This window comes from Ixodes scapularis, unplaced genomic scaffold, assembly GCF_016920785.2.
Source record: "Ixodes scapularis isolate PalLabHiFi unplaced genomic scaffold, ASM1692078v2 PGA_scaffold2__306_contigs__length_199485367, whole genome shotgun sequence".
Taxonomy (NCBI): domain Eukaryota; kingdom Metazoa; phylum Arthropoda; class Arachnida; order Ixodida; family Ixodidae; genus Ixodes; species Ixodes scapularis.
The window spans coordinates 51,511,333-51,527,816 of record NW_024609857.1 but is presented as its reverse complement, the minus strand read 5'-3'; the positions used below and the strand labels follow the sequence as shown (position 1 = coordinate 51,527,816).

The following is a 16,484-nucleotide window of genomic DNA, read 5'->3' as shown; positions in this document are numbered from 1 at the left end:
CAGTGCGGTACAACTGCTAACCTGGGGTTTTTAACATGCATCACGCAGTAGTGATCACACGAACGCGTGCCGGTACGAAACTCATCCAGATCGAAACGGGCGGGGGCGGCGGGGATCGAACCCAGGAGGTTCCCAGCGCAAGCTTTCGCTCCACGCTCCGAGCTGAGACGCGTTAGCCCACTCGGCCACTTCTTCCCCGAGCGCCGTTTTGCTCTGCAAGATGGCTCTTCCCCCAACATAAGTGGTCGCATTGGGGGAAAGCCAACTTGCAGAGCACTCCAGCTTTTTTTTTTTTTCCGAGTGGCCGCGTCAACCGTTTGGAAGAAGAAGAAAAAAAAAAAAAACTTTTTTGCGGAGGGAGCGGGGAGAGGGTGCTCCATGCTCCCTCTGCCCGCTTCGTTCGCAAAAGAGAATAGGAAGTTTTCGTAGATCGTTTTTGCCGTCCCGCAACGCCCTCCGCAACCCACTACGATACCCGGAACTCTACAGTCAAGGCTATCGGCGCGCAGGCGCAATAGCAACTTCGTTGTGGAGGGCTTAGCGGAGGGGGAAACACGGTCTACGAAAACTCTGTAATATTATTTTTTCTTCCGGGCGGTTGACACGGCCACCCGGAAGAAAAAAAGCCAGCTTGCTCTGCTAGCTGGCTTTCTCCCAGTGCAGTCGTTTGCCATAGGGGAAAGCCAACTTGCAGAGCAAAATGGCTCTTTGCAGGAGAAGGTGCTCCTGCTCGGATGTGCTCCGTGCTCTCGGCATAGTTCGGCGCTAATGCGCGAATATAGAAGGAATCGGCCTTCCATTGTGGCTTGTCTTGCTGGGGTCGAGCGGCACCACTGGCATCTATTGCTCGACACCAGCTAATTCATGGGACTCTGGGAAAACGGGCAAAACTGCATTTTGGAGTCCGTCGGTAGCATAGAAAAATATTGTTATTGCGGATGCAATGAAGAAAAAGCAGCAGAAGATGCAAGACTATTTCATTGCGTAATATGTCAGCAGCAAGTGGACTTTTGAGTCAAATTTATTAAGTTTTATATAGAATTACCTGCTATATCGAACTGGTAGACATTTTTTTGCAAGTTCGATATAAACGGGTTTGACTGTAGAGGAAAATGCAGGGGAACATCGGAGCACCAAGTTTTGATTGGAATGATTAGTGAGTAGAAATAAAGATAGCTGCCTTTGTCTCTGCTCAATGTTCGAATGCGATTCATGCCGAACGCGGAGTTTCTACGCTTGCGTTTGACACTGCCCCCTTTGGCACAACAGTAAAGAAGAAAAAAAAAAATGCCGCCTTTGGCACAGTGGTGGTGTGCTGGGCAATGAATTAATGAACTGTCGGGTCGGGGGTTTGATTCCCATCGAGGTGCATTCAGAATTCTGTTCTTTCTTCTCAATTCATTACTATTTATTCTCAGTTATCTGTGTCTTTTGTACAGATCGCCCACTGCGGTATGTGTAATTTGTTTCTTAAATGTGTTCGTGCCGTTCTATCACGCTTTCCTTAGGCATCCCAGCCCTTAAAAACATTCTGTGTTAAAGAAACTGATCCTTGTTGCATTGCTTGCAAACGTGAAACGTTCATTCCGGGCACCAGCTGGCCAAAGGGAAAAGATCAATTTGCTGTCCCTCCAACTTTGCAGGTCATGGAGCAAGACCTGGAATCGCACAACAAGCGGCTGGACCACTTGTCTGACGAAGTCCAGGGCACCATACAAAAGCTGGACAAGGGCTCCCTGACTGCTACCGAGCTTTCTCGGAAGCAAGAGCAACTCACCCACCGCTGGGACGCCCTGCTGCAGAAGATGGAGAACATGAGCAAGAAGGTGCGTTGGCATTTTGGCAAGAAATTAACGCTTAGGGGATTCTCTACTATACTCAGTTTCACCTTACAATTGGCCGCAGCAGATGTTGTGAGCCATTCAAGCCAATCTGACGCTGTGTGAGTGTCATGTGACCTTACGGAGGGGTGCAGCAATGTACAAGGTGCACGTGATTGGCTGACGGCGCCAAATTGGCCAGGATGGCTCGTGGTATAATCCATTGTAAGGTGAAACGAAGTACAAATATTCATACATACCTGCATTTTGACTGAAACACAACCTGTAAGGATCCTAAAATGTTTACGGCCCAATATTGGGTCTTTATTTTACACGAAAACTGCTGCGATGTTGGGCGGCTGAACTTCTGGCTCTCTGGTTTTTGACCATTTCTGCCTGTATGTACCGTAAAATACCGGACAAGTGCCCACCCAACTTCCGCTGAAAACTGGGTTAATCTTGACGTGGACGCTTGTTCGGCCAAATCGGGCACTTAAGAGGGCGCGGTACCTCTATTTATTCGTCCGTTTCAGCCACCAGATGGCGCGCGGCTCGAAACGTGGTTGAACGCGCAACTTCTAGATGGCGCCAGTATCGAGGTGTGAAAAGGCCCGCGTTATCCGCTGCGTGAAATAGATCCCGAAATGTGCCGTGTTCTCCCGGCGGAGGAAGTTTCTCCTTCCCCCGCGCGCGCTTGGTATGTACGCGCGTCGCGCGGTGGCCGAGTCCGGCCTCTGCGCTGTGTGATGCAGTGGGTGGCGCTCGTTTCTGTTCGGAGGTAGGAATAAAAATGCCGGTCCCCTTTTTTACAACGCTCGTTTCTATTGCTTGTTTTTCTTTTTTTATCTCAAGTGACCTACAGTACCGCCTGTTCGAAATCGTCCTTTGCGGTGAGCGATTAAGAGTCAGGTTAGCATTTTATTTGGGTCAGCACTACACGTTCAATGGAGACCTCGGGCGGCGATGTAAATATGCATTGCTCCCCAAAGTGTGTCCAAGGTGCGCAATGACAATTGGAAAGAGTATTGAAGGCGCGCGACCGTCGGTTGGTAAAATACGTGCGTTAGATTCACTTATTCAGTCTAATCATTTTTGCCAACGTCTTTTATCCGTTTCGACAAATGACATGGTCGTGTCTATTGATAACCTTAGCTAGATTGGACGTACAGAGTGTCTGGGCTTTAAATAAATTTGCTTCGTTTATGTGAATGAATAACTGTTTTCTCTTTTCCGTGCTCGGTGCTATGCAAAAATCGCTGACATGTTATGGTAGCTCAGTGTGGTGGCGTTTTGCACGCTGACTCGCTATTGCATTCACTGTGCACAATATGTGTTCAGATGGAATGTGCTAAATCGTATTTCCGATCGATATGATAGATTTACTTTGCTACAGTGTTAATTATATTTTCCCGATTTAAACTGGTTCGTCCCTGATCTGAGCCTAAGTTCAAATTCGAAGGGCAGACAGACTTAGCGTCGCAACAGCCGTAATGCCGCCCACAAAGAAATTAGTAGCATGAAAGAAAAACAAAAGGATACGAGGTGGCTCAGTGTTATAGAAGTAATCAGTGTGCAAAGAATGCCATCGTACGTGTTTTTTTTTTTTTTTTTTTAACTCTCCGCATTGCTGGTAAACGCTCAAGGTACCAGCAAAGACAGCGAGCTGGCGTGAAATTTCCATCGAGCGGAAAACGAGTGTCATTTTTATTTTATCATGCGCTTTCATTTTGATATGGCTCAAAATGGGCGCGAAATAGTAACAGGTAAGGCAACAAAATTTAGATGTTAGGTCTGGAGAACCGCCATACTCAGCCGTGTTGGGGGCATCTCTCGCGAGTCAATACGGCAAAGGTATTGCGCGTCGAACTGTACGTGAGAGTTATCCATTTCAGCGAAACCTTGATTTCGCAAAACTATTGTGGCTCGAGTCGTGGCTTCCAGTACTTGGAAGCCACGAGCGAGAAATAAATGACAGTTGATTTTGAAGGACAATCGCGACGTGGAAACCCATAAAAGAGAGTTCCAATAAGACGAGAGCTTCCCCTTCTCTTCAAGTGCGTGGGTTACGCTCTCAATCCTGCACCTGTGGTAACACTGCAGGCTCCTAAAATCGCTTTGAAAACGTTCCTCATCGCAACAACTTTTTTTTTTTTTTTTTTTTTTTTTTTTGTCGAGGCGCTATTTTTTTATTTTTTATTTTTGTCTACCTTGATACCTCATGAACGCAAAAACTACCATAAACTAAAAAAATATAGTGGGCATACAACGACAACGCACCCACTGGGACCCGATTCAAGGCAAGAACAACTAACTACTAAAAGGGGAAAAAAATCATGTTCGCATACACAGACAGAACGCCTCCATCGAAAGAAATGAATCATGCGCTTGTTCTGCCAGTCTCGTTGTGCGTCTGTCAAAAGCCACAAAGAAGGAAGACAATCAGCGCCTACACCACTCCCCTCCCCTCCCCCCCCCCCCCCCCCCCCCCCCGCCCCACCACCACCCCTAAAAAGAAAAAAAAAAAAGGTTTCTTGGGCGCGCGCGCGGTCGCCCAAGCGATGACCTTGGAAGGGTATGCGATTGTAGCACGTTTGTCCCCCGGTTGTGCCCCTGTCTCAAATGCCACGGTCCGTTTCTCCCAAGTGCCCGTCTTATCTTCCCGAGTATCAACTCCGCAGTGATTCTGAATCATTCCGATGCTTTCCAACGTTGCAAAACTGTTAGACGAATATTTGCACAGAAGTATACACTGTTCGCAGAACTATCTAAGGCGCTAAAATTCAAAAGCGCCGTGTTGGATTCGGGAACTCGTGTAGGTTTAGCTCATTGTTGGAACATTCTTATTCGCTCGATGAACTCCACAAAACGTGTAAATATTGGAATGAACTTTCCAGAGGACGATAGTTGTTGTCGGGGTTCCAGGCGACCGGACAGGTCACAATTATTGGCTGATTAAAAATTTTATTTCATAATCACAATCGTATCATCAAGGGCACGCCATTTCCTCATCACTTCTTCTACGAAAAGAGTTGCTGTATTCGTAGCACACACAGACGGAAACGGTTGAGACTGTGCTCAAATAATATCTTCTTTTGGCAGGTACTGCGCAGCGATTACACACAATGCCTCTAACATAAACATGCTGCTCCACATGTCTATTCACAAGATGCAATACATCGTTCTACCAACTTTGTCGAAATGGGCATGAAAGCGCGTAACCGTCACTTTTTTGAAGTTCTACTTAGAGGTGAAGTGTTTACCGTAAAAAGTCGTTAATTATTTATTTTTTTCCGTTCCACTACAAAGCTCTATTCACTTAAATTTTTGTTTTTATATCGTCTCTACAGCGCTTTTACGTCGGTACTTTCGTGTTAAAGGACATCACATAATGTGCGAAAAAAAAAAAACGGTAGGATCGATGCTGCATAGCCTTTTTTTTTTGTGGACATCAAGAAAAAAAAAAAAAAGATAGTAGTTGTCTTCACTTTGCACTGCATGTTTTAGCACGGAAGTTCCTATTTGGTTATAATGTCTTTACTTTCTTAAAAATTGTATACAGTAATTTAAATTACCGAATTACAAAAACATCGAAATTGTATAATTGCTTTTCGTTGGGACGCCATGACGACAACGACACTCGTGTTCCCTCGTGGTTTTCGCCAGCGTTTCTACGATGAATTGCCAGGATCGCGAGATGCAACAGCGTGACACTCCGTCTTCTGTGACGTCATTTGTTGCACTTCGGGACCACTTTTGATGTATGGCCAGCATAAGACGCTAAACACACCAGTCGGAGACGCATTGCAGGTGCCATAGTACAGCTCCTAAAAGTAGCTGTCACGTGCTTTGCTCCGCGACTGTGATTCCCTCACAGCAGCTCTGACTGAGGGTTGCCAAATTACGGTCAAACGGAGTATAGACAAAACAGACCGGAAACGAGCTGCCAGCATACGATAGTCAAACTCCAACAAAAAGGATTAGTTTCTTCCCAAGCTGGACGACATTTACCGGGCATCTTTAGAGCTGCGAAGCTCAAAATCACGCGTACTCATAATATTTTTTTTTCTCGCGTGTTTGTGATTTTTATGATGTCCTGCAAGCAAGAAAAAAATATATATGGTGAAGTCATTCCGAGGGGGTACCGATAACTGCGAGCCACGAACATGAAGGATTCGCTAACATCCGTCAGGAGTGTGAACGGTACGTCACGCAAACATATTCTCACAAGCTGCAAATATTTATTTGGCTTAGCAAGTAGAATACTAGTATACTAACGACATGTGATTATTGTACACAAGATACCATTTCTCGGTTCTTCAAAACCATTTCCCTAGTCTGAACGGTCGCGCTACGGGCCGCGGCTAGCCGTGCCCTCGATAGACTACGGAGCTGCGTTGTGTCGTCTGCTACTGTACCGCCAACAGGAGAGCGATAGCTCTGTGTGCTCCACAGATGCGTGTTGCGGTATAACTCTGTACGTCTGTCCTAGAGGAAGACAAAAAGATAGGCTCTGCGACCCCCTCCTAAGCTAACAAAAACAAACAGAAGTATACTCGTTTGGACTGAAAGGTTTACAAAATAGTGACCAGGCATTGGAAAAGCATATGTCACAGAACTTGGTTTATGAAATGGCATCATTGTTTCGAGCAAGAAATCACCTGCTCACCACTGGGACGATGAAATCGTCACTATTTATTGCGTCAGGTATATTTGCGCTCATGAAGAAAAATCTGAACACATCCTTCTCCCAAAGTCCTGTGTGGAATAATAAACACTTTTTTAAACATCTATGCACAAATAACTCATTTTTTTCTACACTTGTATATACACGTTAATTAAACAACGCAAACCGCATTTTTGATTAGATCTTGATGTCTACACCAACTACATTCATATTTTTTAGGGCTTTATTGAACGATAACTTCAACTATAGTTAATGGAACACGATGGCTCGATCTCAACAAAAACCTCAACGTGCGAAGCTTCCACAGACGGTCGCTTGCGAGTATTCTCAATGTGAGACTTCAGAAGCTTTCGCTTGCCATAGGGAGCTTGCTTTCGACTACAGCACTGCACGGGCCCGGAAAGCGCGGAGCGCGCTGCTGTGGGGAGAGGTTGACTTACAAGATGACGTGTTACGTGGTCACGTAAGATGGCGTCATTTCGTGCAGCGTGGTCACGTAAGATCACGTCATTTCGTGTAACGAGATCATGTAAGATGACGTGTTTGTGTCACGTGATCACGTAAGATGACGTCAGTTCGTATGAACTGACGTCACCTTACGACAACGCCAACAACATTAGTGCCGTCCGGAACCATTGACCTTAGAAACGCGCCTCTTCGCTTGAAGAGCTGATATGCGTTGATTGTTTTTTGTTTCTTTTGCCTACTACAGACCATTCAAAAACTCGCCTTCTGGGTGCCACCAAATTCGTCTACTGGGCTGTAAAGCGCGTTCGAGCGTGCGCAATACCTCTCTAGGCCGAAAGATTGTACACTGAGTACCGTATTTACTCGCACAATGAACGCACTCGCGTAATGAACGCACCCCCCAAGTCGGCTCTCAAAATTTCGACTTTTTTTTTCACTCGCGTAATAAACGCACCCCCAACTCGGATGTAAAAATGTTGACCCCCTCCCCCCACACGCGTGAAATTAACGCACTTTTCTTTCCTGGTACAGCGAGGTCGCGAATGCATGGGCAGCGTGGGCGAACAAAACGCCTTGCAAAAGGCGTTAAAAAAATTTGAAAAGATCCAACGGAAGCAAGTAAAAAGGACATGGAGAAGAGCTTTTATTTTGCACAGCGCAGTCTGGACTTTGGTTTCGCGCGCCGCCGCGCGCAAGGAGGTAAGAAAGAGAAGCGCTCTAAGCCAGCGAAACAGCTTGCGAAAGGCGGCAAAAGGAAGAAAAAAAAATAAATATCCACGGAACTGAAGAGAAAAACCAAAAAGAGCTTATTTTTCTTTTTTTTGCACAGCCCAGTTTGGATACAGGGGGTTGCGCGCCGCGCGCAAGGAGGTAAGAAAGAGGAGCGGAGAAGCCCTCTGAGCAAACGAAACAGCTTGCCAAACGCGGCAAAAAAAAAAAAAAAAGAAACCCACAGAACTGAGAAAAAAAAGAAAGAGGAGCTTTTCTTTCTTTTTTGCACAGCGCAGTTTGGTTAGGGGGGGGGGGGGGGTCGTGCGTTCGTGCATCGCGCGCCGCGCGCAAGGAGATAGATAGATAAGCGGAGAGCCCTCGCCTAAGCAAACAAAACAGCTTGGGAAAGACGGCAAAAAGAAAAAAAAAACCCAAAAAACAGAAAAAAAATTTTTTTTTTTTTTTTTGCACAGCTTAGTTTGGTTACGGGGTCGGGCGCAGCGCGCAGAGAGATAAGAAGTTACTTCGATTTTTCGGGAAAAAAGGTCCGTTCATTACGCGAGGAAATACAGACGCAAAAATTTTACTTCGCGTAATGAACGCCCCCCCTAACTTTGCATCGATTTTTCGGGAAAAAAAGTGCGTTCATTCTGCGAGTAAATACGGTATGCGTTCACAGCTCAATGACTTAGGCATTTTTCTTCAGGATAAATGCTCCCACGAGAAGAGCGTAATGGATATGTGAATAGAATTGGAAATTTAAAATGTTCTTGTCCAATCGCATTTTTCTTTGGTTATCAACGCTTTTTAGCGTCATCACAAGACGTTCAACCCATAATACACTGGTGATTAAAAAATAAGCACCGAAAAACATGCACCGATTTTCGCTAAAAAATAAACACCGGAAAAAACATACCGTAATCATTGCCCATGTCACCTTTTTGGGTGATATGTGAATTTCCAGAAGAACAGCGAGTTATCACCCTCTCTTAGGAATACCCTGACTACAGAGCAGGCGACCCGTTTTTCCCCGCGTTAGATTGCGGTGACCACGAACCGTACGGAGTTCGCAGGACGTCCGTGAAAAATAAAAAGGAGGCAAACAACGATCTACTCTGTGCACGCTTCATCCCCGATTTCCACGACCCCAAGGCCGAAGGACGTTTGTGTGAAGGATAACGATAAAATAAAACTTTGCGTTTAAAAAAGCCCGTTTTTAAAAGAAAAAAAAAAGTAGAAACAAGCACAACGCGTTGACGGACCGCGAGGTTGTGGAACACCTCGCGGTCCGCTTGCCACAGGACGGTTGTCTTCGACCCATAGCTCCAAGGTGAATTTGCCACTTGCGAAAACACGGAGACCTACCCAGCGAGAACCAGGAAGGCAAGACACGCACACTGACGCCTCGGCGTGCAGAATGAAACAGGATACGGGCGCGGAATACGGCCGCGGAAGAACACCTCGCACAGTGCCGATCCGGCCGATCTCCGAACGGACGATTTCGCATTTCGTGGACAGCGAGCGCCACCGCACGGGAGAGAGAGGTACCTTAAAAACGACGAAAACAAGCACCGACACCTTGGTTCTTTATATTTGCTGTAGTTACGGAACAAATCGACTAACATGAATAATTTGAATATTATTCGATTCCGTAATAAATTTAGAAGACACTAAGCGCAATACCTCTTAAGTTTGAATTTATATAATTTTGTAAATTCGCTCCGAACGCAAGAGTGCCGAATTAGCCAATTTCGACCATTTTCATGATTTTTAAAGAATATAATTAAATTTATGATGAAACATTTGTTGCGCTTAGTGTCTCGATAATGACTCAATGTCTTTAAAGCCGAAATTTTCAAGAAGATCCGCGCAGCCTTTATTATGTGAGAATTTTTTTAATTTGGTGAAAAACCTCATGTATTCTCTATGGGGCTCTGAGGTGCGCCCCCTCTTAACATATAATTTGCAGAATTCCCAATTTTGGAAAATGTTAATTGTGGGCGCTTGAACGAAGTGGGCATTTCCACAGTATTTTACGGTAATACTTTTCTCAACTTTGGAAGTTATTTTTCTTTCGTCCATGGCCCTGCTTTGGTTCTTTCGTTAGAAGTGGGCTCCTATTTCATTGGAGACATACTTGTAGAAGCATGAAACATACATTTGTTCCTTTATTCAGTATTTGCTGTTCCTGAGTTCGTGATAAATGGGTGTGACTGTATCATAATTTTTTAGATTTTAGGAACGGCCTGCTGCTATATTTCTTTTCCACGAGCTTGAAGGATCATGACCTCTGCTGGAAGTCAAGGCCAGGGGTTTTCAAACTTTTATAATCCGTTTGCTACTTTAATTAAAAGATCCCCTCTAAGAAAGGTAGGAGTACCTAGCTCTCTTTATCAAATTGATGTATCAATGCATGACTCGGCTATTACGCTCAAATTAGAAAACAGATTTTACTGGGGCCCGGGTCATTCAAGAGTAAAGTTGCCGAATTTCCTAAACGGTCCTTACTTCTTATTTCTAGTTTAAAAATCGACTAGGCATAGCTGAGCTGTGTGTTGAAAGTCTACCATGAACTAGCCACTCCTTCACCTTTCTTTAATAGTGTATTGACAGAGTTTGGAAGGCTTGTTGCAAAAAGGCTGTTTTTCAGAAGTGAAAATTTTCTCTAACCCAAAAGACTTGGGGATCTTTGATGTAGGCTTACGAATGATTGTGGGGTTTTAGTAAAGTATGTGCGCTCTCTATTTCAGTTGGACAAATACAGTGGAGAGCAGAAAGTTCAAGCTGAAGCTGAAGAAAAAGCATTCACTTACAGCCAGTTCAAGAAGGAGCCACATGTGAGCTCTTCTAAGTCGTCCCTCGGAAGAGAGGTCAGTCTTGTTTTTTAGCACTATTTTACTCTTGTTTTCTAGCACTATTTTACTCGGATCGAAAATCAGCCTTGGTATTTCTTTTTCTTTCTCTCCTTTTTTATTTTTTCCTTCATTTTATTTGCTTAAATCATCCGATAAGTCAGTCAATAAATACCTTTTCCGCAGAGAACATTACAAAGCGGAGCGAGCAAAAAAAAAAAAAGAATTCACATGACTAGAGTAAAAAAGGAACAGAGAAGTTATGTTGAAAACTAAGTACCATAGGCATAATATTAGCAAATAATGGGTAGTATAGAACTTAAACAAGATGTGGCAAGCTGGTTTTACTTAGTACCTGTTGTGTGAATGAACCTTGGCTATACTTAGCAAACTTTCTTAAGTGACTTGGTATTGAAAACTCCTTTCATCTACCAGTTTCTAAATTATCAAATGTTGTCAGACTACTTGTACATGTAGTGAGCAAAGAACAAATCATCCTTATTGGAACTCATGCAATGCTGAACACATCATTCATACTTCTTGTAGGGCCTGCATGAGTACTAATACTGCGTAAGCTTGAAAATTAAGTAGCCCTCTGTGCCACATAGAAATGAAAAAAGCTCTACTTTTCAACAAGAGGCATCTCATATATGCTCTAGCACCTTTTTATAGAGTCATGCAAGACACTGGCTTACTATCTCTTCTGTTAGCACACATTGTGCTTTGCCTTTCAAGTTGCATCATTTTGGATTAGTGTCGTGATGTAGGCGAGTTGGGTTCATGGTAACGGAAATAAACAGTGCGCAAAAAATACACAAGGATGAAAGGAAGGTGCGAACGACACAAGCACACAAGTGCATCATTTTGTTTCTTTGTCCTTCTCTATAGTTGCAGTAAAGTAGTGAAAAAATCCACCAACGTTCTAAACAGTAATGTACATACAGGGTGTGTGGCATATACCGTATACGGTTATGTGTCAGTGGACGTATTAGATCTTCTAAATGACATTGCTTATACTGGAGGGACACTTCACCTGGGGGTCCCTTGACCATACTCTGAGGAAACCAGTCTGAGAACCTAGCACCTAGGGCAATGATTTTCAGCCACTGATCTTTCGGGGACCCCTTTAAAGTTGGCAGAAGTGATGGGGTACCCCACCCCTGCCACCAAGGGTTAAGGGGATACAGTCGAACCTCGATATAACGAACTTCAATGTAACGAAATCCTCGATTTAACGAAGTATTTTATTTTTCATAATTTCTTGCCCATAGACCCCATGTATTTTTAGTCCCTATATAACGAAGTCTGTTTTGCTGCTATTTCAATATAACGAAGCGCCATTGCCATAGAAGGCAATAAATAAATCAACTCTAAAAAACAACTTCGCAAAAAAATTGTGGTTAAAAAAAAAAAAAAATTATGCGCAAACGCGAGCGCTTGATAGGTTACTTCACGGGGACAGGCCTTCCAACGTTCCTAGGCTGCCCGAGGATGCGGCGCCGGTAGCGCCGGCGAGGCATACGGCAAAGCGGATTCCGCGAGGCTGGCCAGAAAATGCCGAGCAAAAAGTTAACACGGCATAACAGCATCACCACTGACATTCCCTGATCATCATAGTCCACTGTACCGCGGGTAGCGCGGGAGCCAACTTCAGCGGGGGAGCGACGTGATGGCGCGACCGCGCGACCGCACGGGCAGTGCCGTCTAGGAGAAGACCGAAAAGACCGATTATCGTCTTGCCAGTCTTGCGAGCGTGATGTAAAGCAAAGGCGCAAGCACACTGTGGGCGCAAGGGGGCAAGTAAACTGTGCGGTCAAGAGTGCTGTGTAGGTTGGAAACATTGGCACCGCCTAAACTAAACAGCTTTATTTTTTAACCGGGCGGTTCACTTACGTGCTTGCTGCCATAAGGAAACGTAAAGTTCTTTCTTTGGATGAGAAAGCAAACGTTTTGGACGCCATCCTGAAGAAACTGCCGAGATCACGAGCACTCGTGAAGTGCTCGACGCAATGGACGTACTGAGGAGGTACACGGCGTCGCATGGGCAGCAAGATGCCGTGCAAACGCTCTGGGCGCTCGAACGCCGTATGACGCCGCCGACGCCGCTGCTACTGTCGGACAAGGCGCAAGCAAAACTCGCGGACTACTTTGCCCCTAAATAAATGTCATTTTTGGTGAGTTTTCATACCCGTAAAATGTTTCGGAATTTTTTTTTTTTCGCATGCTAAAGCCAAATTTCGATTTAGCGAAATTTCAATGTAACGAAGTAAATTGCGAATTTTACCGACTTCGTTACATCGAGGTTCAACTGTATTGAACAATTGCAATGACAAAAGGGTGAAGAAAACTAAATGCATACAAACCAACCTTGAAGCTCTGAAACTGAGAGTTCCCTTGTCACTCAGTGGACATGGTTTGAGCTATTTGGCATTGTGGAACAGCCAGCATAAATAAAATGTCAGTTTCATTGCTTAGCTTAACAGACGATCGAGGGCTTCGGGAACCCAAGAAGGTCTTCAGGGACCCCAAGGAGGCCTTCAGGAAACCTGAGAAGGCCTTCAGGGACCCCCAATTGAGAACTACTGACCTAGAGCACATGGGTTCTCAAATTGGGTTTTTAGGAACCCAGGTGCTCCCTAGGGTACCCTCATGGGTTCCCCAAGCTCAAAAATTTTCTCGCCTGCCCCTCCCATAAGTATGCATTTTTCCAGTTATCTTAGCAGATCTGAGCCACCCATTGATGCATATCTATAAGACAACCACTCTCTAGTATATGCGTTACTGTTTACAAGGTATATAGTTCGTTGCAAGTTCGTCTGCTCTTTGTGCACCTCGTGCATTAGTTTACCCCTCCCCCCCCCGAATGCGCCACATACACTTGTTTCCCCCCAACCTCAGCTAATGACGGCGCGTGCTTCGCTGCCTTGTCATTGCGCGTTTCCTACGCATTCTTTATGTGTATCTCTGATTGAAGTGCTCCTACTTGCGTTCCAATACATGAAAGACACATATTGGAACACTTGCTTGCTGTATAGTAGGCTTTCATACTGCTTTACTGCATCAGTACTGAGGCTGGGAGAGCTTTTTGGCTGCCAATCACGGCAGATAGGAGTTTCTTGAGATGAAAAAAAATTATGAGCCATTCCACTCTGTGAAGGTGGATGACCAGCGAAGCTGTTTAGCGTACAACACAGACCCGCCCTGAGCCAGAGGAAACGAGACACACACGACGGGACCGCTGCTTGGTGGAAAGTACACATGCGCGATAGGACTGCCACCTCGAGAGAGTGGGAGGAAAGAAAGCTAGGCATGCAAGTGCTTGGAACGACGACAAAGAGAGGGCGGTGCAAGCGTAGACATGGCCGACGTGAGTTGCGCAGCGGCAAATCTTTGAGAAACCTTTATTATCTACCTGAGAGTCTACTGATCTTGAAAATGGTGCCTATTGATAACTAATCTACTGAACAAACCTATTTGCTAAATTAACTGAGCATCAAGGAGAATGCAGGAAATGGTGGTCCACGTGCCGCACTTGCCGGCGTCTGCAGCAGTAACAGTTCTAAATCGAAAGCCTAAAACAAATTGCATCTTGCACGTGGGTTCGTCAACGCTTTACTTTGGTTATTTACTTTGAATATCTTATACAAGGAAGGTGTGCGCGTGCGGCGCCGGGGTCTGCAGCAGTAACTGTTCTAAAGCAAAAGCCTAAAACAAATGGCATCTTGCCCGTGCGTTCGTCGACGCTTTATTTTGGTTATTTATTTCAAATATTTATATGAAAAAAATGTGTGTGCATGCGGCTGTGTGAGTCTAGGGTTTTTAGTTACTGCACACGAAAAATCCACGGAACCCTAGCCATAAACAGCTTTGCTGTAAAACAGACAACTGCACAAAGTGTGCTGCAATTGCCAACGGTAGCTGCAGCATTGGGGAAGGCATGTTGAGGGAGATTTGCTTTCAGCCAGTGTGCTGTACAGTGTTTGCATTGGGTTTTTTTGCAATGGGAGATGCGTGCTTCGGTTGAACGGTTGTGCAAGATCTTGCATGTGTTGGAAGAAGGACACGGGGACGTGCTTTCTTTTTGGCTGATATGCTCTTTCAGAACGGGGGTGTTCGCAACCGCGTCCATGGTGGAAGAAGCAAAAGTAACGTACGCGGGCTGTTTTGTAGAGGCACGGAGAGCACAGGAGAATGGAACCTGGGCAGCGGCAGTGGGGAGGCAAGGGAGCGTGTACGCACAGCACGACCTCGTGGGTTTTTCGCCACAGTGGCTGCCAGAGGGGAGGGGTGGGTGGGAGGGTGGGGGTGGGAAGGGACATTGTTGCCTGGGGGTGTGCGGATGGGGCAGGGACGATGGGGAGGTGAACAGCACTCTCCTCACGATCATGTGGGTTTTCGGAACAGTGGTGGCCTACAAGGGGATAAAGCAAGAGAAAGCCTTGCTGCGGTTTGCGTGCAGTTTTGGGTAAAGTACTACATCTAAAAAGTGCTTGAAGTAAAGTACAAGGTAAATGAGAGGTTATATACTTCAAGTAAAGTGATAAGTACACTGAGTACAGTGTACTTGAAGTAAAGTACTAAAACTACAACATACTTTTAAAGTAAATACATGTACTTTTTAACACAATCTTTCATGATGCCTTTCATTCCCCTATACATTGTCTTTTTTTAAAACAGGTATGCAGTGCCCTAGGGGTAATCGGGGTGCACCAGTTATTTTCAGAAATGGCAGCGAATAGCAAAGTCAAATGGCTTCAGAGTTGACAAAGCACTATTTCGTAATACAAATTTGACGAGACAAAATTTGGGAAATGTACTTTAAAATCGTGAGTTGTACTTTCCTCGGAAAGTACCAAAAAAAAAAAAAAACTTTAGGTAGAATACAAGTGCATACCAAGAGAATCTACTTCAAGTAAAGTACCAGCATTCTAAACCTCCCTGAAGTAGTACTGTACAATGTACCTAAAGTACTTCCCAATGGTGTTTGCGTGTGTGTGTGTGAGGAGCAACGGGCAGGGTGAGAGCAGTGCCTCTGCTGTAGTATGGGGTTTTGCGTCTGTACACAAGCATTTTTACAGCGAAGCTGTTTATGGCTAGGGTTCCGTGGATTTTTCATGTGCATCAGCAAAAACCCTACGCTCGCACTGCCGCACGTGCCGCACGCGTACGGCTTCCTGTATAAAAGATTTGAAGTAAATAACCAAAATAAAACATTGGTGAATGCGCATGCAAGATGCCATTAGTTTTAGGCTTTTGCTTCAGAACAGTTGCTGCTGCAGGCGCCGGCGCCGTGCACACGCGCCTTCCCCGTATAAAAGATTCAAAGTAAATAACCAAAATAAAGTGTTGACGAATGCGTGTGCAAGATGCTGTTTGTTTTAGGCTTTTGCTTTAGAACAGTTACTGCTGCAAACGCCGGCACGTGCGGCACGTGGAGCATCATTGCCTGCTTTTTCCTTGATGCTTGGGTAATTTAGCAATAGGTCTATTCAGTCGATTAGTTATCAATAGGCACCATTTCAAGATTAGTAGACTCTCAGGTAGATAATGAAGGTTCCTCAAAGATTTGCCGCTGTGCGACCCGCGTCGGCCATATCTACGCTCGCACCACCCTCTGTTTGTCAAGCGCTGCGTGCCTAGTTTCCTTTCTTTCCACTCTCCTGGGGTGGCAATCCTGTCGCGCGTGTCTAGTTTCCTCCGGTTCCTTGGGGCGGCGATAGTCGTCCATGCAAAATAGTGACCACCGATCAAGACAACAATTAATGTGTGTGTGTACCGTACCTTTCATCACGATGACCACCGATCAAGATAATAAATGTGTTTGCACCTTTGTTCAAAGTTCTGTGTTACGCCTGTGTTGTATGCTAAACAGCTTCGCTAATCATCTGCTTTCACTGAGTGGAATGACTCCTGATATTTTTGCTGGGGAAGGGCACTAACAGCTACCGC

General features: G+C 45.1%; 1 protein-coding gene across 1 annotated transcript in view; it reads left to right on the top strand.

Moving 5' to 3' along the window:
* The window catches only part of LOC8023908 (dystrophin), a 502,903-nt gene that overhangs the window by 59,561 nt on the left and 426,858 nt on the right, over window positions 1-16,484 (top strand). Inside the window, 2 exon segments of the mRNA XM_040499676.2 lie at window positions 1,644-1,826; window positions 10,434-10,553. Of these exon segments, the coding sequence (XP_040355610.2) occupies window positions 1,644-1,826; window positions 10,434-10,553 (303 nt within the window).